The 21,869-nt window shown below is 42.6% G+C and overlaps 1 protein-coding gene across 2 annotated transcripts in view; it reads left to right on the top strand.

Moving 5' to 3' along the window:
* The window catches only part of rbm20 (RNA binding motif protein 20), a 169,706-nt gene that overhangs the window by 110,949 nt on the left and 36,888 nt on the right, over positions 1 to 21,869 (top strand). For both annotated transcript variants that reach the window (XM_033033990.1, XM_033033991.1), the window contains exons 2-7: positions 4,520 to 5,732; positions 9,526 to 9,587; positions 11,460 to 11,545; positions 13,077 to 13,153; positions 19,216 to 19,362; positions 20,731 to 20,862. In XM_033033990.1, coding sequence (XP_032889881.1) covers positions 4,520 to 5,732; positions 9,526 to 9,587; positions 11,460 to 11,545; positions 13,077 to 13,153; positions 19,216 to 19,362; positions 20,731 to 20,862 — 1,717 coding nt within the window. The remainder of the gene's footprint in view (positions 1 to 4,519; positions 5,733 to 9,525; positions 9,588 to 11,459; positions 11,546 to 13,076; positions 13,154 to 19,215; positions 19,363 to 20,730; positions 20,863 to 21,869) is intronic.

Here is a 21,869-nt window from a genome sequence, read left to right as displayed (position 1 = left end):
GAAGGAGTTCATACTACTGGGTTATAAGCTACCCAAGTTAAATATGAGTTGCTGTTTCTCCAATTTGCATGTGGCCTCACAGAGGAGGAGACCCAGGGCAGAAAGGTCAGTATGGGAATAGGAAGGGGGGTTAAACTTGTTGACAACCGGGCAATCGCAAACTTTGCACGTCTCCTATCTCTGGCTAGGGTAGGTTGGTAGATATAATGTCTTCACAAATAAGGTGAATGTGGCAAAGAAAAATGAAGAGGGTTTTTTCCAATGCTGCCAAGGTTTCAAGGTCAGTTTATTGTCACATGTGCCAGTTAAGATACAGTGAAATTTGAGTTACCATTGTTAGATAGACACAAAAATGGGTGTCCATGTGGAGTTTTCATGTTCTCCATGTGACCAGGTGGGTTTCCTCCATACAGACAGCACCCATAGTCATGATCGTACCCGGGTCTCTGGCGTTGTAAGACAGCAGCTCTACTGTGACTTAATGCATACAGCCATTCACACCGAGACCAACCTGTCGGGAAGCTGAGCATCAGCAAGGCATTCTGACTCTGTTGGTGTGAGATGCTGAAAGAGAAGATGATCAGGGAAACAAACCTTCTTCTCACAGAGCCCTCCTGTTCACCGTTGGGCTGAAGGCCAGATCTGGCTGCCCTACTGGCAGAAGGAGACAGCAATGAAGACAGGAATGCCGCTGTAAATAAACAGTAACATTGTTTTGTGATACAGATACATTTCTTCCACATTTTGTTGACAGTTGAATGTCAGCCCCAATCCTTGCCACAGTGAGTGATAATGTGACATTTGTGATAATGTGACCTCTGCCTCCTTTAGCTGGAATTGTCATAACATTATGAGAGTCATGCAGCAGGCAAATGGCATTGACATAATCCAGTCAAGACCAGGAATAGAATAGATTCCATAGTACAGAGGGTTTAACAATGAGTAGGAAAGAATTGCAGATGCTGGTTTAAACTGAAAATAGACACAAAAAGCTGGAGTAACTCAGCGGGACAGGCAGCATCTCTGGAGAGAAGGAATGGGCGACATTTTGGGTCCGAAGACGGGTCTCGACCCAAAACCCATTTTTGCATCTAAGTTCGGTTCAACAATGAAACCGACTAACCGTGCAATGTTTTGTGCAGCATCTTTGAAAATTGCTTTATGTTTTCAGGGAGATCACCTCTAGTAGGGTAGGGGAGGGGAAGAAACAGGCAGGACAAGGTAAGGCTTAGTATCCCTTCAGTGGTTGTAAGGGAAGGCATCTATCAATTAGACCCTGAATGGATTGGCAAAGATTTCCAGGGTGGCAGATTAACAAATCATTAAAGTTAGAAATTCCACTGCCCCTCTGTTAATAATAATAATGATGGATGGGATTTATATAGCGCCTTTCTAATACTCAAGGCGCTTTACATCGCATTATTCATTCACTCCTCAGTCACACTCGGTGGTGGTAAGCTACTTCTGTAGCCACAGCTGCCCTGGGGCAGACTGACGGAAGCGTGGCTGCCAATCTGCGCCTACGGCCCCTCCGACCACCACCAATCACTCACACACATTCACACACATTCACACACAGGCAAAGGTGGGTGAAGTGTCTTGCCCAAGGACACAACGGCAGTATGCACTCCAAGCGGGATTCGAACCGGCTACCTTCCGGTTGCCAGCCGAACACTTAGCCCATTGTGCCATCTGTCGTCCCTCTGTTGTTCGACTTCTGAACTGTCCTTCCATAAACTAGGGTGTAGTGCCAATCTTCCAATGGTTTCAGTTGTACTTTATTTGTCACATGTATTGAGGTACAGTGGAATTCATTTTCATATACAGTTTAGTACAAGTATATGTACGTCTTTGAAGTGGAACCCGGAGCACGCAAAGAAAACCCATACAGGTCACAGGGAGAATGTACAAACTCCGTACAGCCAGCACCCGTAGTCAGGATGGAACCCGGGTCTCAGGCTCTGTAAGGCAGCAACTCTACTACTGTGCCGCCCTGTTGTGCTTGTGTATGGCTTGATTGTACTCGTGTATTATCTGATTTAATTTTATAGCACACAAACAAAAGTTGCTCAGTATCTCGGTGCACATGACAATGATAATAAACCAATCAATACCAATACAGATCCAAGCAAACAAGGCCATAAAAATGCAATTTAAGCAATGGGAATCATTTTGGTTGGAACAGGATTGTAGAGGGTTTTTTTTCAGACAATGGAAAGTCTAGGTTGGATTAAATGTACTTCCATACTTCCAAGTATATGAATCTCAAAGAAGATATCTAGGCACTCAGGAGCTACAGAACAAATTGCATAAACATGGTCAAATAAAAGTTGAACAGGCCATTCGACACCATATGCGTACTCATCCATTCAGGAAGACCATGGCTGAATTTGGAAATGTAGAGAGTTGCTGCCTTTCAGCATCAGAGACTTGGGATTGATCCTGATTATGTGTCTGTATGGAGTTTGTGACCGCTTGGGTTTTCTCTGAGTGCCCCGGTTTCCTCTCACATTTCAAAGACGTGCAGGGTTGTAGGCTAATTGGCTTCTGTAAATTATTCCTAGTATCTAGGATAGAACTAGTATCTAGGATAGAACCAGTAGTTGGTGCAGACTTGGTGGGTCGAAGGGCCTATTTCCATGCAACTAAACTAATCCAAACTAAACTTATTTACCTCAGCACTAACCCCGTTTCCCTTGATTTCCTCAATATCTAAACACAATACATCCTTGTCATGAAAGTGTTGTCATTGAGACTTCACAGCTGAGCTCCATTCTTTGCCGCTCATTCAGTTTGCTTAGTCTATAAGTAGATAAATGTCCCCAGTGGTTATTGTGTTACCTGTCATATGCATCTCTGATTTGCTGATTTATACTGTGCCCTAGATTATCCCTGCTGTTTGAGGGCCTATAAACAACTCTCACAAATGTTTTCTGCTCTTTTATCTGAGGCCTTTTATCCCTTCTTTAAAATCAGGGCTACCCTACACTTAATTTCCATTTTGTTCATCTCATCGAATGGTTACAGTATCCTGGAATATTTCGGCCTCAAACTTATTAGCTTTGCAACCTGGAGTAGTCTTCAATGACCACTGAATAATTCTCCTTTAATTCAATTTTTGCATTAATCCAAAGACATATGTATTTGCATTCAGAAAAATGGTCTTCAATTTTGTTTTACTGCTATTAATACTATTTGTTGCCAGTCTAGCCACAGTTGGATGTTCATCTTTGTGTGACTATGCCTGGAGCATAAAGGTTTTTATTATCAATCTTTGCTATCCCGCTCTGTTGCTTTATCCTTTCCCTGTAACATTCTCAATTTTCCCTCACCAGAAACCATTATCTCCCACATTTAGGTTTAGGTTTATTATTGTCAAATGTACCGAGGTACAGTGAAAAGCGTTGTTTGCATGCTGTCAAATAATATCAGATTTAGTTTAGTTAAGATATACTGCGCAGAAACACTTCAGCCCACTGAGTCCGTGCTGACCAGCGATCCCCGTACACTAGCATCATCCTACACAGCGGGGACAATTTACAATTTTTACTGAAGCCAATCTTGAAAGTTAATTGCCTTCAGTAAAAATTATCCCTAGTGTACAGAATAGTGCTAGTCTCCGGGGTGATTGCTGGTCAGAGCAGTCTCAGTGGGCCCAGGGGCCTGTTTCTGTGCTGCATCTCTAAATCCAAAGCAATCGCTTATGTGCCCCAGAACCACCAAATTCGGAAATGATGGAGTGAATTTGTTGATTTGAGCCCTGGAAACCTTATCTGTTTCACCAAGGCCCCTGTGGATCAGAACTGTGAAATGCTCCAAGATTGAAGAACTCTGCTCTCAAGGTCACGGAATGCCATTACTCAGCCTGGCTGCCCTGACTGTCAACATCAGACTTGGAATAGTTGGGAAGAGCAAAAGCCAAATTATGCCAGAGTCACGTCACAGACGAACATGTTAGTTTGATGTTGAGCAAAGCCTCTGATGCCTGGCAGATTTCTATGTGCCCTAAGGCCTCACTATCTGTAATACAAAAGTTTGACAGCCCTTCACTAGGTCGTTGATTTATGTGACACTTATGGCTCTAGATTCCACTAATGACACATGGTGATGTTAGCTTAGATAGAGACATTCACCTCTCTGATCTGGACCGTGCTCCCTGGTTGTTGTTTTGTTTCTAACGGTGACAAACAGGCACAGCTGGTAGAGCCACTGCCTCGCAGCACCAGAGACCCGAGTTCAATCATGAAATCATGACTTTGGGTGTTGTTTGTGTGGAGTTTGCACGTTCTCCCTGTGACCAGGTGGGTTTCCTTTGGGTGCTCTGGTTTCCTCTCACATCCCAAAGACGTGCGGGTTTGGAGGTTAATTGGCCCTCTGTAAATTGCCCACTAGTGTGTAGGGATGGTGAATGGGTGATCGGTGATCAGCGTGGACTCGGAGGGGCCGAAGAGCAAGTTTCCATGCTGTATCTCTAAACTTAGCTAAAAACAAAACTAATCAAATCATCTTTTGGTTGCAGTGCTGCCAAGACCTTGGAGAAGTATCCATATTCCATCAGCACCCAACTCAGTGGAGGGACTCCCACCCCCATCCTGCCTTCCGTGGCCAGCATCCAGCTTGCTCAGCTCCAAGCCCAGCTCACCCTTCAGCGCCTGAAGTTTGCTCAGTCAGCAGTGAACAGCAACACGGCAGCCGCCAGTGTCCTGAGTCAGGTGCTCACCAAGGTCGCCATGTCCCAACCTCTGTTCAACACATTGATCAGCGCCACTTCGGGGCAGGCCGCGGCTTGCATGTCAGGCCCAGGTATGCCGCCGGGTGGCTTGGCTTATCCTCCACAAACGCCGGGCTTGCCCCCTCTGCTGGCCGGAGGTATTGGCCACGGCGGGAGCCTACAGGCCCAGAACCCCAACTCCCACAGAATGAACCCTTTTGTGGGCATGACTTCGCAATTGCCTGCCCACTCGGCCGCCCAAGTTATGAATCTGCACAAGCCTACCTCGTCGCAACCTCCCGCTGGCTTCTCCGAATATCCGGCAGATTTCTCCTGCAAGACCAGCGTCACCGGCAACCACACCTACATGCATGATGAGGTTCTGAATACCCATGGCTTTCATCCATTTGGATTCAGGGGAGACATGTCTAACATCCTTCCTGTTAACCCCGGCACAATTAAAGGTCAGCAGCTTTTGAACCAGCCCCATCCCGGATTCCAGCTGGATTTTCAGAATTGCCAGACGTCCAGAATGCAGGCACTGGGTTATCCAGGAGAAATGAGCGCCGGTGGCATCCCGCAGAAACCAGAGAGATTTCAGCAGGTCCACCCGGCTGCCAATGCACAGAACCAGGGCACATGGGCAGCCGATCAGTGGCAAAATACCCCTCAGCTCCTACATCCGACCAGACCCGAATATGGGGCTCAGGCCCACGACGTGTGGTCCTCACAGTACCAACAGCTGCAGATGAGGAATGAGCTCTACAACCCCGAGGAGCCGACTTCCGAAGTGAAGTCCATGGTCGGGCGGCCCCCTCACATCAACAGAGCCAACAACTGTAACCAGAACTTCTCCGGACCGCAGTTCAGTCCCCACGACAGGCCGCCCCTTGGCCCCTTTCATCCCCACCTGCCAGAGAGACAAATGCAGCCCCGGGAACTCAACGATTTCCATGGTTTGGTGCCGTCTCAGCTGCCTCACATTTGTTCAATATGTGACAAGAAAGTCTTTAACCTCAAGGTGGGTATGAAGCGGAGGTGGGACATATCAACCACGATACCTGGGTGAGACGGTCTCAAGCTCAAATGTTGTTTAAACAACGCTTGTTTAAAATGAACAGCTCCCATTACCATCCATTCATTCTCTGGGGATCATCTCCTCACTGTTCACAGGGTGCCTTGCCTTATGTTCTTGCTATTGAGTTTTCTCAGGTAACACAAGCAGAAAGCATGGTAAAGAAGACATATGGAATGCTAGCCTTCAATGGTCATGGCATTGAGTATAAGATCAGGAAATAATGATGCAGCTTTATAGGACTTTGGAGTATTGTGTGCAGTTCTGGTCACCCCATTACAAGAAAGATGTGGAGGCTTCGGAGAGGGTGCAGAAGAGGATTACCAGAATGCTGCATGGATTAGAGGGTATTGATTATAAGGAGAGATTGTTTTCTCTGGAGCATTGAAGGGCATAGTTTTAAAGTGAGGGGGACAAAGCTTAAAAGAGATATGCGGTGCATACCAATAGCTTGAGTGGCACAGTGATGCAGCTGGTAGAGATGCTGCCCCACAGTGCCAGAGACCCAGGTTTGACCCTGACCTTGGGTCTGTCTGTGTAAAGTTTATACGCCGCCCTGTGACCACGTGGGTTTTCTCCGGGTGATCCGGTTTCATCCCACATCCCAAAGCCGTGGGGGGATTGTAAGTTAATTGGCCTCTGTAAACTGCTCCTCGTGTGTAGCGAGTGGATGGGGAAGTGGGGTAACTAGTGTGAACGGAGGATCAATGGTCAGCGTGGACTCAGTGGGCCAAAGGGCCTGTTTCCATGCTGTATCTCTAAACAAAGACAAACTAAAGTGAAAGGATCCTCATGGATTGATACAATTCCACCAATAAACAAGTCGCTCCAAAAAGAGTGTTGTCTCTTTAAATTTATTTTTAAACAAGAAACAGTTCCAAAATATCTGAAGGAACCCTATGACTGGAAATTAATCTGTGTGAATATAACTCATAAAGTGAACAATTGATTTATATTATTTTTGGTCTATTTTGACTTTTGATTTAATTTTATTAAATATGCTGGAGAACTCTGACCTCTGGTGTTTTATAAATAATGTATAGGTTTCTGAGAAGTTGGAGCTATATCGTATTTATTAAATATACATAGCAACTGGAAAGATCACAGATGGATATTGGAAGACATACATTTAATGGGACCTCTTGAAACTTATGGTTCAAGAACTATGTATCTTCCCATAATAACTAATTGAACTCCAAAGCAGAATTGTGTTTCTATAATATGGTATTTCTACTCTCTGAAGTATCTACAAAGTGCATGTAAGTACTTTGCATGTATGGAAGACCAAATCTTATCATAAAAGCAAATCGTAGAACACTTTGTGCACAGTTTATGATGACTCGCCATAGATATTTTGAACTGTTTTAGCATTGAAGGGGGGCTACTTGAGAGTGATATATGTTAAACATGTACTTGACTTCATGCTGTTAGATTTAGCAGTAAAGCCACCACAGGATCTCTTGTGGACAGATGATATTTCAGGTCGGGACCCTTCTTCTGTCTGAAGAAAGGCCCCAACCTGAAACCTCATCTGTTCATTGCCTGCCACAAATGCTGTCTGACCTGCTGAGTTCCTCCAGCAGTTAGTTTTTTGTTTCAGATTCCAACATCTGGCATTTCTTGTATTTCCATCCAAACACTTTGAGCAACGTAGTGGCGCAGAGGTAGAGTTGTTGCTTCACAGCACCGGAGACCCGGTTTCGATCCTGACTGCGGGTGTTGCCTGTGTGGAGTTTGTACATTCTCCCTGTGATCACGTGTGCTGATCCGGTTTCCTCTCACATTCCAAAGAAATGCAGGTTTGTAGGTTAATTGGCCTTTGTAAATTGTTCCTAGCATGTAGGATGCGAAAGTGGATTAACATGGAACTAGTGTGTGGGTGATCATTGGTCAGCGTGGACTCCGCGGGCTGAAGGGCTTGTTTCCACACTGTATTTCTAAGCTAAACAAAACGTCTATGCTCTACTCTGGAAAAGCTCTTGAGATTTGTAGACCATCCAAACTGGCAAGACCATGATAATATTCTTTGGTTTAGATTTGGATGCCAGGAGATGGAGATGGAATCAAGAGCAGATATGTGGAGTTAAGGCACACCAGGTTTATCGTTACTCAGGACAGGTAATCCGGTTTTGAAACGAGAACCAAAACCCTTCGGAGAAATAGATTCCCATTTCCATAAAACCATAAGAGACATAGAAAAAATTAAAGGAGTTTTAACCAAAGAGAGAGAAGGCAAATGTGCCATTCCCTCTTGCCTTCCCTATGTGTTCTGAATGGCACACAAAAAGAGAGGGACTGCAGGTCAAGTCTTTGAATCACTCCAATACATTCTTAATAATTTCCTACTAATTACCCTTCCATTTCTTTGGGAGAAGAGCTCTATATCCGTTGACGTGTATTGTCCTGAAACAGTTTATACTGGCATCATAGTACCCGTTATTTCACTTTGTGTTTTATTTCAGCTTCCAGTATCTGCAGTATTTTGTTTTATATGCTTCTACCTCTGAAATGTTGTCTGCTTGTTTTCCTTCCTCATGCCTCACCACCCTGAGACCCCTTATGTCTTGCTATCCAACTCTCCCCAAAACACAGTGATCATTTTAACTTTACTGTTTCCAGATCAGTAAAACTCCAGAATTATCACTGCAGCTTCTGATCCGAGACGTATAAGATCATGAGTGGAATAAGATCATGAGAGGAATGTATACCCAGAGTAGGGGAATCAAGAACCAGAGGGCATAGGTTTAAGATGAGGGGGGAAGATTTAATAGTAACCTGAGGAGCAACTTTCTTACACAAAGGGATGTAGGTATAATGAAAGAGCTGCCAGAGGAGGTAGTTGAGATAGGCACTATCACAACGTTTAAAAACTGTTGGTACATGGATTGGATAGGTTTAGAGGGATATGGGCCAAATGCAGGCAGGTAGGACTAGTGTAGATGGGGCATATTGGTCGGCATGGGCAAGTCAGGCAAGAGGACTCTACGACTCTATGACTTCTCCAGAACCAGATCTGTCAGTGTTATTGTTGCACCCATCGCCTGTGTTGCCATTGGAAAGTTTAACTCCTATGAGGAATGCCCAGTGCTCAAATCATTAAGTATCATACATTTACCACAGCAATGGAAGCTGCCTGCATCTAACTGTGGTGCTGTTTGTGTGCTTTGGATTATATCTCTGTTCTGTGGGCCGACTCCTATCAGTCGGAGGTTGAGGGGAGACTTGATAGAAGTATATAAAATGATGAGAAGCATAGAGAGGGTAAGCAGTCAGAACTATATTCCCAGGGTGGAGATGTCCAGCATTAGAGGACGTAGCTATTCGGTGAGTGAGGGAATGTTTAATGGAGATGTTCGAGGCAAGTATTTCACACAGAGTAGTGAGGTCCTGAAACACATTGCGAGGGAGGTGGTGGAGGCAGGTACAATAGTGGCGTTTAAGAGCCTTTTAGGTAGGCACGTGGAAGTGCAGGGAATAGAGGGACATGGATCATGTACAGGCAGATGAGGTCAGTTTAATTTGGCATCATGGTCGGTACAAACATTGTGGGCTGAATAGCCCGTTCCTGTGCTGTACTGTTCCAAGTTCATGTACAATTGTTGTCAGCAGTGTGTTTGTGGTTGTGCCTTGCTGCTCCCTTAGTGCGCTCCACTCATGTTGTCCCTGACTGTATTTGGAGTAGAAAGCCAGTCCAATCTATCATCTGATGCATGTACTTGCTTCTCCTTTATGTTGGCAGGATTGGGAACATCATGTGAATGGAAAACATCACATCCAGAACTGCACCGCCTTCTCTGAAAAGTAAGCATGGCTCCTGTGTGCCAAACTGGTTATGTCATTCTTTCTGGATGATCCTGGATAAAACACTGAACTATTCTTCAGATCACAAACAATGTGATTATCTGATTCTTGCACAGTTGCTGCCTTACAGAAATCGAGGTTCGATCCCGTGTGCTGTCTGTATGGAGTTTGTACGTTTGCCCAAAGACGTACACATTTGTAGGTTAATTGACTTCTGTAAATTGTAAAATGTCCCTAGTGTGTAGGATAGTGCTAGTGTACGGGGTGATCACTGGTCGGTGCGTACTCCGCTGAAGGGCCTGTTTCCACACTGTATCACTAAACTAAACTAAACTAAACTAAATATGCTTTCATTAAACATTCTGCACTAATGACACATTGGAGTTAACAGAGTTAACAGAAAATTATGTACAGTACTTTAATTCTTTGAACACTGAACTGATTCTTCCAGATCATGTTATTCCCAGGTTGCCGCAGACTTACATTTGTCCTATATTTGTTCCTTATGTTTCCATTATTTATTTTTTACTTTAGACTGGTGTTCCTAGCCCAGAGCCTCTCACACTACCGACAATCGGTTAATTTCCTTCTTATTATCCTTCCTTTCCTTAAGGTGAAGAGTTCATTCCGTAGGGAATTTTTGACACAGAGCTGGAACATCACTAAATGCCAAAACACATTCATCACATCCTGTATGTGTGTGTCTGTGGTGGGGGGTGGGGGAGGTATGAAGGGGGTGGGAGAACCTTTCTAAATGTTAAATTTGACAGTGAACCTTTCTTGAGAAAAGCATTGCAAACTGTGCCCATCAGAAAGGTTTAAGGTACTTGAATGCCTTTAATACCACTGTTGCCTAAATTGCTGCCTATATCTGTGAGGTTTGATTTCATTGGGTGCTGGTAGATCATCTTTTCAAATAAAGCAACGAGTGTCACATAAAAGCATCACTCCAAATGACAAAAAACATTCAATAGTTCCTGAAAATCGGATTTTGCTCACGTTTATGTTGAAAGGAGCCTTGCATTTAGATAGTAACTTTCTGCTCCTCGATTCTGTCCCTATCTAACGGCAGCAGAGAAGTAGAGTTGCTGCCTTACAGCGCCAAGGACCTGGGTTCAATCCTGACTGTGGGTGCAGTCGGTACGGACCTTGTACGTGCTCCCTATAACTCTATAGGTTTCTCTCAGGTGCTCCGGGTTCCTCGGGACACCTCTGACCTCTGGGCTGGGATTCTCCCTCTGACCGCATGGGTTTTCTCTGGGTGTTCCGGTTTCCTCCCACATTCCAAAGACGTAGAGGTTTGTAGGTTAATTGGCTTTGGCAAAACTGTAAATTGTCCCTCGTGTGTGGGATCATGCTAGTGTATGGGGTGATCGCCGAGCAGTGTGGACTCGGTGAGCCAAAGGGCCTGTTTCCGCACTGTATCTCTAAAGTCTAAACTAATGAAGCACTTTAGAAATACTATTGTGATCACAAACAGTTGGAACTGTAACTACAATATGCAAATTCATTGGAGTCTGTACGGTTTCCAAGATAGCTGAGTAAAAAAGTGCTGGAGTATCTCAAGGGGTAAGGCAACATCTCTGGTGGACATGGAAGGCAACGTTTTGGGTAGGGACCCTGCTTCAGGTCCTTCGGGACACCTTCACTTTTTCTCCCTCTGGAGAACTTCATTTCGTCCAGAGATAGAGAGTGACCCGACAGGTTACGCCAGCACCATCCATTTTACTCAGGGTTCCAGCATCTGCGGTTCCGTTTGTTTCCAGGATGGCTGGGCGGGTGACGAGATTCTCACTCCTTTTATGCTTTTCTACCATTATGGCTGTGATGTTCTTCCATCCTTGTGATTGTGCGATCTGATTTTGTTCCTAGTTCTGGCATTGGGTCAAATAACTTTGCAAGACCAACAAATGGAGGTGTCAACTCGTGTGGAGCCAGTACAATGTTGAATCCTTCTGGTAATCAATATGAATGTGTTTTAAATATATGTGGTCTTCTTGAGTGCAGAATAAAATAAACAGTGTATCATCAAGTTAAACGGTGTTTATGGTGCAGGTCACTTTATTTGACCTTGCTGGCTTATACTAAATGCAGCATTTGCAACACGTTCTAAACATAAATTGTGGAAAAATGTTTTTATTAACTATAATAGATTGGATGGAGTAATTAAATATAAGGGGCGGCATGGTGGCGCAATGGTAGAGTTGCCGTCTTTCAGCGCCAGAGACCCAGGTTCAATCATGACTATGCGTGCTGCCTGTACGGAGTTTGTACGTTCTCCCTGTGACTGCGTGGGATTTCCCCGTGTGCTGTGGTTTCCTCCCACACTTCAAAGACATGCAGGTCTGCAGGTTAATTAGCCTCTGTATCTTGCCCCTAGTGCGTAGGATGTAAAACTGGAATGACAGAGAATTAGTGTAGACAATAGACAATAGGTGCAGGAGTTGGCCATTCGGCCCTTCGAGCCAGCACCGTAGTCAAGCACATGGTGATCGTTGAACGGTGTGGATTCGGTGGACCAAAGGTCCTGTTTCCAAGCTGTATCCAAGTGTAGCTTTCACAATAGTCCTTGATATAAGTGTTTTTATTTGGGAAAAATTGAGGAAAAATGTCTTTATTAACTGTGATATTTAACATTTCATAATATCTATAATTAGATATTTCAGTGAAGCAACATAATCTTCATAGCCCATTACATCAATAAACCACACACATGGTAAGCTAATGTTCTGCAGATAACTAGGGATATAAAAGTATAATAAACATGTATGTATTCTCGATATGCAGTGAATAATTCAGGAGTGGCTAGACGTAATTTGTTTGAGTGTGATGCTGGAAGGATTCTCGAGACACATTTTAAACCTACCCTGGAATTTATTTGAATATATCTTTTAGTTTAGTTTAGTTTAGTTTAGAGATACAGTGTGCAAACAGTCCGTTCGGCCCACCGTGTCCATGCCGACCAGCGATCACCCTGTACATTAGCACTATCCTATATACGAGGGACAATTACAATTTTCACTGAAGCCAATTAACCTACAAATGTGTACATCTTTAACGTGTGGGAGGAGCACCCAGAGAAAACCCGTGTGGTCATGGGGAGAACATACAAACTCTGTACAGACATCACCCATAGTCAGGATCAAACCTGGGTCTCTGGCGCTGTAAGGCAGCAACTCTACCGCTGTGCCACTGTGCCACCGCATCTGTCCGGTTCCAAACATTTCTCCTCCTCCCTCACATCCAGTAGAGTAGGGATTAGTTCCTGCTGAGCACGGTCATGGAGCGGTTGTGGGGAATTGTGAACCAGTAGTGTGAGATAACAGGCAGTGTATTTACCACAGCAAATAATTAACCAGTGAGTGAAAAATGGTTCCTTGTTGTTCATAAGCTCACCGCTGCACCGTTACAAGATGCAAAACTATTGTGTATAACTGAGCAGTACCTTGTTGCACAAACCTGATTGTGTTTGTGTCCTTTATCTTTCAGACCTCTCACTAGACAACAGTCAATCTCACTTGAGGACATTTCCTCTACCAAGTCACGGATTCTCTTCTGGGTCAAAGGTAGTTGCATTCATGGATACCATTCACCTTAGCACATCCTACTCATTACATGTGGAAGAAACATTGGTATGAGTGTATGACCAGTGCATTTGTGACCAGACTATGATTTTTGCCCTAAAGAAAGGATGTGGCTTGGTGGAGAGCTTGAGTGGGTATGATATGACATTTTCCCTTCCCTGAGGATCATGTGCATGCCTCTGACAATATCGCAGTGTTCATTCTCATTTTCAAGATGGCAGCTTCTTTCGATATTTCGTGTCTCGACTTGCCATTGTGAGATTTGAACTCAGGACCTCAAAGTGGAAGGCACGGTGGCACAGTGATAGAGTTGCTGCCTTACAGCGCCAGAGACCCAGGTTCGATCCTGCCTATGGGTGCTGTCTGTAAGGAGTTTGTACGTTCTCCCTGTGACCATGTGGGTTTTCTCCTGGTGCTCCAGTTTCCTCCCACACTCCAAAGACGTATAAGTTTTTTAGGTTAATTGGCTTTGTTAAAATTGTAAATTGTTTCTAGTGTGTCGGATAGTGCGAGTATATGCGGTGATCGTTGGTCGGCGTGGACTTGGTGGGCCAAAGGGCTTGTTTCGGCGCTAGATCACTTAAATCTAAAGTATAACAACTTACAGTATGTAGTATTTAGAACTTGATCCAAATAAACAAGTTCTCTTTGGTTTCTTCTTACAAAAGGCTTCAGTGGAACTCTTTGGCATAGGGCCAGTTCATGCTCTAACATATCTTAAGAGTGAGAGACCAGCCTAGAGATCAAAAACAAAACGAGACTCTCAGTGTAATGCAACATTAACCATCGCTGCTCCATTGAGAGCCATTTCTTATCCCTCACATCAGCCAATAATTGGAATTGGGTGTGTATATGATTCAAAGCCAGTAATATACTGAACACTTTAAAAAAAGTCAACTTACTCAGAAAACTAAGTTGATTTAAACAGCAGAGGAAACAAAAACAACAGCAACTTGTGACCTGTTGGCTGGTGTGGGCAAGTTGGGCCGAAGGGCCTGTTTCCACGCTCTCTGACTATAACTTTATGCTGACCTTCACTGCCTCACCCTTTCTTTTAAATTTCTCACCCTTGTTTCCAAAACTCTCAATAGTGTACATAGTGTGCACTTTCTGAAACCCCACCATCTTTAAAAGTGAAAAATAAAGTGTATCTACAAATTAATTTATTCTGTTTAGAATCTAATAATGTCTATACCATCTTCAACACACTTCATGTTAATATTAAACTTGTTTAGTTAAAATATAACAATTTATTGTCAAGGACAAAAAGAGCTGACATAATTAGGGACTACATCACTATCCTACTTATATAAGCTTTCATTGTGCAACCTGTTATTTATGATTGCAGTTATATAAAGGGACAACGGGTCCTTTTATAACCATATCAACTTTTATGATAGTCATAAACAAAGGAAGGTAGGTGCTTGTACAATGTGCCTGTTTTATAAGGGCCATGATCTCTTAAGTACTTAGCATAATATTCAATGGGTAATAACCTTCGTCCATGGCTCTTTTGACAATGAATAGAGGCGTGCATTAAGATATTTCAATACATAAGCCTTAAAACTCGGTATTCATTTAATGCTGTTGCTGTCAGCAGTAACTCATTTGTTCAAAGTAAAGGTGAGAATGGGTATCAGCAAAGTGAACATGAATGTTGAATTTGGGAGGTCATGTTATAGTTATGGAAAATGTCGGTGAGGCCGCATTTAGAGTATTGTGTTCAGTTTTGGTCACTATCTTATAGGATAGATGTTGTCAAGCTTGAAAGGGTTCTGAGAAAATTTACCCGGATGTTGCCAGGACTCGAGGGACTGTGCTATAGGCAGAGGTAGGGCAGCCTAGGACTTTATTCCTTGGAGCGCAGGAGAATGAGGTGTGATCTTATGGAGCTGTATAAAATCATGAGAGGAATAGATCAGGTAGACGCACAGTCTTTTTTGCCCAGAGAAGGCAAACCAGACGACACGGATAGGTTAGGTTTAGAGGGAGATGGGCTAAAACCAGGCAGGTGGGACTAGTGTAGATGGGGTATGTTGGTCAATGCGGGCGGGTTGGGCCAAAGGGCCTGATTCTATGTTTTATAATTCTATGACTTTCTTCCCTGAGCATTGCTCACAAGGAGAGTCAGTCATAAATTATGGAAATGTTGGATGTTGAAAAGGGAACAGCAGGATGTCAGAGGAAATATTGATTTTCTGGCTACATTTCGTTGAAATTCTATCGGTCAGGAGAATTGAGGATTACAGTTATTAAAAGGTATGCTTGATCATTTTTCAGTGAAAGAAGCTGAATCTTCTAAAAAAACAGGATCAACATTTAGAAGAGAATGGTCACAGTAAAATATACTGCAAATAGCATGTTTGATTCTCTACCTGTCCTTTGCTTACACCCAACCCTCTGATAACCTTCACTCGTTGCTGCTAGGAATATGATCTGACCTAGAGAGACCATTTTCAGTTCAAAACCTGCCTGAATAGTCATTATGTGTAGGAAGGAACTATAGATGCTGGTTTAAACCGAAAATAGACACAAAAAGCTGGAGTAACTCAGCGGGTCGGGCAGTATCTCTGGAGAAAAGGAATAGATGACGTTTCGAGTCAAGACTCTTCTTTAGTCTGAGAGTTAGGGGAAAGGGAAATGAGAGATAGACGGTGATACAGAGGGGTATAGACAAATGATTGAAAGATATGCAAACAAGTAACTGTGATCAAGGAAACTGTCCATTGTTGGCTGTGAGTTAGGTGATAATGAGTTATACAGACAATGAAAATCAACAGAATGACAGTACGATGTCTAGGGTGGGGAGCAGGAGAGAGAGGGATGCAAAGGTTACTTGGAGGTAGAGAAAGCAATGTTCATACCGCTGGGTTGAAAGCTGCTCAAGTGAAATATGAGGTGCTGTTCCTGCAATTTGTGTTTGGTCTCACTATGACATGGAGGAGGCCCAGGACAGAAAGGTCAGTGTAGGAATGGGGAGTGGAGTTAAAGTGCTTGGCAAGCGGGAGATCACATCGGCCAAGGCAGACTGAGCGAGTGTTCAGCGAAACGATTGCCCAGTCTGCACTTGGTCTCATGATATATGAGTTCACACCTGGAACAGAAAATTCCAATTTATAGATACTTGCAAAATATAGCTAACCATAAACAAGTTTGATTTCAATAACTAAATAGACAAAGTAATTCATTAAGAGAGTTTATAAGAAACAAAAAGAGAATCGATATTAATAGATTTATCATGTACTTCAGAGCTTATAACCAAATAAATATTTCCAAAGCACAGTCAAGGAAACACTAGAACCAGCTGGCACATGAAACTCAAACAAACATGAAAGCAATTAGTTAATTTTCTTTAGTGACAGCAAGAAAATAATTAATAGCGGCAGGATGCCCAAGAAGACGTCGTAGGTTTTCTTTGAAATAACAGTACATGATCGTATACATGCGTTGATAAAGCTGTGGTTTTAACATTCGTCCAAAAGACTGCAACAAAAATAAAATACCACTGCACCAAAATATCAGTTTAGATTTTTTTTAGCTTAAATATTTGGAGTGGGACTTTAACAAAGAACCTTTCATGTTCGAGGCGAGTGGCCCACTAAGCCAAACCAACAAGCAAGGAATGAGTCCACCCAAATCTCTGACGTACAACATGACAACTAGGTGGTCACATAGAGCCCATACAGATGATTTAATCACATTTAAATAGATTGTGCAAACAATGTTTGTAATTCCAATTGCCTGCACTGTTCACCAACTAAAAAGTTTGCAGATTCCTATGCTATACAGGTTTTTTTTTAAATAGTTACTGTAAACTTTTATATGATTCAATATTTAACAAACAGAAGTAATTGACACACTCTATAGTTTTGTATTCAAGTTTATTACTCATTGCTTGTCATGAATATCGTTGTGACGGTCAAGTTCTGTTCTGCAATTTCACAAATTTTGGAAATACATTTAAGAAATGCGTCAGTCAATTTGAGCCAATTATGACTGTTGCTTAAATGTTACAAAATGCAATAAAAATTGATGATTTCCTAAGTTCATGATTTTAAATGAAAAAGCCCAGTTCCAGTATTCATTAGAAGTTTGCAGTTTATTTTCCATTTGAACTTTGAACTGCTCAGGTTTCACTGGAAAACTGCAATGTTTTGTTGTTCCTGTCATTAATAGTTATATTTGGAATAGCGTATTTATTGACTAGAGCATTGCCTTCAACACCATAATCCCTTCCAAACTCTGGGAACTAGAGAAAACTAAGGCACTTTCAATGACTACTTTCCAGTGGCTATGACATCCAACATCATGAAGTGCTTTGTGAGATTGTTGAAGGTACACATTAATCCAATCTCCCAGTCAAACTTGATCCACTGCAGTTTGTTTATTGTCGCACCAAGTCCACAACAGGCACCAGCTACCTGACCCTAAACTCATCACTGGAACATGAAGACAACAAGGATTCCTCCGTTATGGATATAATGCAAATCTATTATTTTTGTGCACAAAAGGAATAAAAGTATGAATGCAGTGAATAGTGTAGCAATAAAGCTAAAATACAATCACAAGGGACTTTAAAGCAGGTGCTGTAATACTGCTGTATCCTACTACATAAGTGCTGGCTTGTCCCTGTTACATACTAGTTGCTACAACTTATTGCAGAAATCCAGACCTATTGCAGAGTATTGCAATAATACAGCATTTATCCCATGATTGTTTTTTGGCAATAAAGCTCCTATTGTGCAGTGAGTAATGCATTAGGCCAGCTCCTTTTACACCACAGAACACCAGTAAAACGGGCCTTGTTTTGCCGTCTGTTTCACATTTCATTTTCAGTAATGCAACTCCAATTACACATTGCAACAATTGAGTCCCTATTATACAACATTTCAATTAAACATGCTCTAATTCTACAATTAGCCTTCTAGAAGTGCACTCTGTTTTATAGTTAGGATTGCAGTAACAGCTCCTAACATGATGACAATTCCTCATGAGTCAAGAATGGTTTATTGTCATATGTCCCAATTAAATTCTTACTTGCAGCAGCAGAACAGAACATGTAAACATAGTACTCTGTAAACAATATATATAAGTACATGTCAAAGGAGCAGAATTTGGCCATTTGGCCTATCAGGCCTACGCTACCATTCAATCATGGCAGATCTGTGGCGACTTCATGCCCACGTGGTTTTTCGTACAGCTTGTTACCACTGGCGGCTAGCCAGCAGCCTCATGTGAAGGTCCAGTCACAAGAGCTGAATAGCAACTCCAAGGTCAGACGAACTAATTGGCCATATCTGCACACAAGTAGTAATGAGGAGATTTTGGGTTAAAAGAGTGTTCTGGAATAAACGAGGCACAAGGTGTTTGGCAAAGCTTGGTGTCGCTTGTCCTTTACATTTGGTCGTGAGATTTAGTGGATTCTACAGATCTATCTTTCCCTCTCAACCCCATTGTCCTGTCTTCTCCCCACAACCCATATTTCCTGTTTGAATTCTACAGTTTGAATTGCAATAACACACCTCCAGTTACAAATTTGGAAATGCAGTAAAGCAACTTCTGTACAACTATTGTTGCTGATCTGACTGTGGCTGTGTCATTGTCCACTGTGGCAAGAGGCAGCCAAAGAGAGTGAATTGTAAGCTACTAACTCACTTATAGAACAAACTAAATTATGCTTGAGATGTATAATAGGTGAAAAAAGAATGAAGCCAGGTTAATTTATTAGACTGACCGCCCATCCTATGATTATATCCTTTTACTAAAAGTATCATTCTGCAACATTTCAGTCCCACTGTTGAGTTGAAACAGCGATGGAAATCAGAGATCAAATGAAAAAGGGGAGGACGGTGCAAGGTGAAACACAATTGATTATGAAACTGTGATTTTAGCCAGGTGAACAGTGGGTAAAACCCCAATACCAATGGAAAAATTGGTATAAAAATTCTATGAAGAAACAAACACATTAGGTTTGTTGCACATTTTGATGGTGGGTGTGCTTTCTAACAAAAAAAAAGCCTTGAAGCTAATACTCTGTGTTGCAGCTGTTTCCACAGAGGAAGGCGGGACCCAGCCGAGTCGTCCACATCTGTAATCTTCCCGAAGGAAACTGCACTGAGAGCGACGTCATTAACCTTGGTCTTCCATTTGGAAAAGTCACAAACTACATTCTCATGAGAGCCACAAAACAGGTAGAACAATCATGATCTCGACAATTCATTCCAAAACTATCTTTGCAAACTCTAATAGCATAGCCCCCTTTAAATGAGCTTATCTTCAAGAATTCCTTCAAAAGTAACCCCAGGTGACGGGCCAGGTCCACTTTCATTTAAAAATAAGAAATATAGATGTTACAGTGTAGACACTGGTCTGTGCCTATGACTGTGCTCCAGGCAAACCTCTTAATCTGACTCCAATAACAGATTCTTCTGTACCTTTCTCCCGCATGTGCTTTATAGCTTTATGCTTAGAGAGCAATGTCTGTTCACCTTCAACATTCTATGTGATATAAAAACGGAGAATAAAGGTCAGGCATTATCTACGGAAACGGAGACAGGTACTACAGATGGAAGACCCTTCATCAGAATTGAGAAATTAGTTAGTCCAGAATATGTCAAAGACTAGAGGGCATACCTTTAAAGTGAGAGGTTTAAACCAAAGTTTAAAGGAGATGTACGGGACAAGTTTTTTACACAGAGAATGGTAGGTTCCTGAAACCCACTGCCAGTGGTGGTGGTGGAGGCAGAACGATTTCCACAGGCAGCAAAGTGTCTTGACAAAAGGTAGTGATGTGGAACAGAGTATTTGATAGTGATTTTCACATTGTAATCACCCTCTAGGTAATGAGGATTCTGCGGAAAAAATCTTCACCCTGTCAAATCCATAATAATAAAGTGTACGCAAGTATGCAAAGCAGTGTAGAGATTTCCATTTCTATAATCTTCATTTAATTCTTCCAAACATGGATGGGAGAAGTGGTCTCGTGCATAAAAACCATGAAGCTGAAGTTTCGGAGCCAACGGACCCCCTCCTCTTGGACACCCCCTCATGGCCATTGGTACAATGAAATTTGGGGATCACCATCCGACGTCGGAACGGGAGAACATTCTCAGCGGCTTGGACTTCCGAATCGGCCACTTCCTACCTAAAGCACACCACAAGGTTGATGGGTCTAACTGGAAACCATGGTTCAGAGTCAAATACTTTTAATGTTATTCTCTCTTTAAACATTTCACTTCAATAAAAATGTGATCCAGATAAACTCTATGATTTGATGAATGTATCCTTTCCCCAGAACTATCACCTGCATTTTATTTTAAGAATTGCAGTTTAAATTTTTTTTTAAAGCCAATTGTTTTGACTTTATTTTGAACACTGTTGCCCATGGTGTGTGGGATGACCTGGACTGGCTATGTGGCCATTTCCTGACCTGTGTCTTGACACATGTCTGTATTGGCGTGGTTAAGGCTGGCAAGTGATAATGGGAGATTTAACAAGCGTCAGTCTGACCAAGCCGAGCAGCACATCACGTTGAGACTGATTTATCTTTTTATTTGCAGGCATTTCTGGAAATGGCATACCCTGAGGCAGCTCAGGCCATGGTGCAGTTCTATCAGCAGAAACCCCCTGCCATAGATGAACAACAGCTACTTGTTCGCATGTCCAAACAATATAAGGAACTCAAGTTGAAGGTAAGGTTAGAATAAAATATGTGAAGGTACTTGAGGATGATGATAGTTTGATGATGATGATGATGATGATATTTTATTGCCACACGTACCCAGACACAGTGAAATTCTTTCAGTAATATCTAGTAAAATCATATGCAGAATCATAGGTAAAGTACAAAAGTGCAACAATTGTAGTGCAATAGCAGACTTTACCAAGGAAGTACACAAATAATCGCCACATTCCTGGCACCAACAAAATTTCAAAGTTGTTAAGAATACAGTCCTATCTTGATCTTAAAGGCCCGTTGTCCTGGCAACACCGATTCTCTCCTCTCTCCACCGCTATCTTGAAATTGGCTCTTTGTCCAGCGTCTGCCGCCGACTCACACCCTCCATTAGTTTACCGTGGCACAGGGGAGAACATGCTAACTCCTTGCAGAGAGCACCGATGAATTGAAGCCAGATCCCTAGCGATGTGAGGCAGAGGCGCCACTAACTGGGCCACTGAGCCGCCCATGGGAAACGCTTATTGACCTCTCATGGTTTGTAGAAAGAACCAACTTGTTTTAAGGGAAGCTGAGGTATAGATTGCTCTGTTTCCATTCTTTCTTACCAATCTTAATAAAAGGGTTAAGGTTTATATTTAAGGACACCAGCAAGTGTAGAGGCTGTAGTGAAATGAATGAAGGGGTAATACATTGACCAGTACAGCGCAAGAATAGGCCTTTCAACACACAATGTCTGTGCTGAACATGATGCTGAAGACCAATTCTTATCTGCCTGCACATAATGCAAATCCCTCCATTCCCTGTATATACATATGCTTATTCATCGAGCCATCCACAGTATACAGATACATGATAAAGGGAATAACATGAATAACGTTTAGTGCAAATTAAGTCCAGTAAAGTCCAATCAAAGATAGTCCGAGGGTGTCCCATGAAGTAGATAGTTGCTCAGGACTGCTTTATAGTTGTTAGTAGGATATTTTAATTGCCCGATAACAGCTGGGAAGAAACTGTCCCTGA

The sequence above is a fragment of the Amblyraja radiata genome, chromosome 15 (genome assembly GCF_010909765.2).
Source record: "Amblyraja radiata isolate CabotCenter1 chromosome 15, sAmbRad1.1.pri, whole genome shotgun sequence".
NCBI lineage: Eukaryota > Metazoa > Chordata > Chondrichthyes > Rajiformes > Rajidae > Amblyraja > Amblyraja radiata.
Note: the sequence above shows the minus strand (reverse complement) of the source record. Positions and strands in the feature narration are given on the sequence as shown.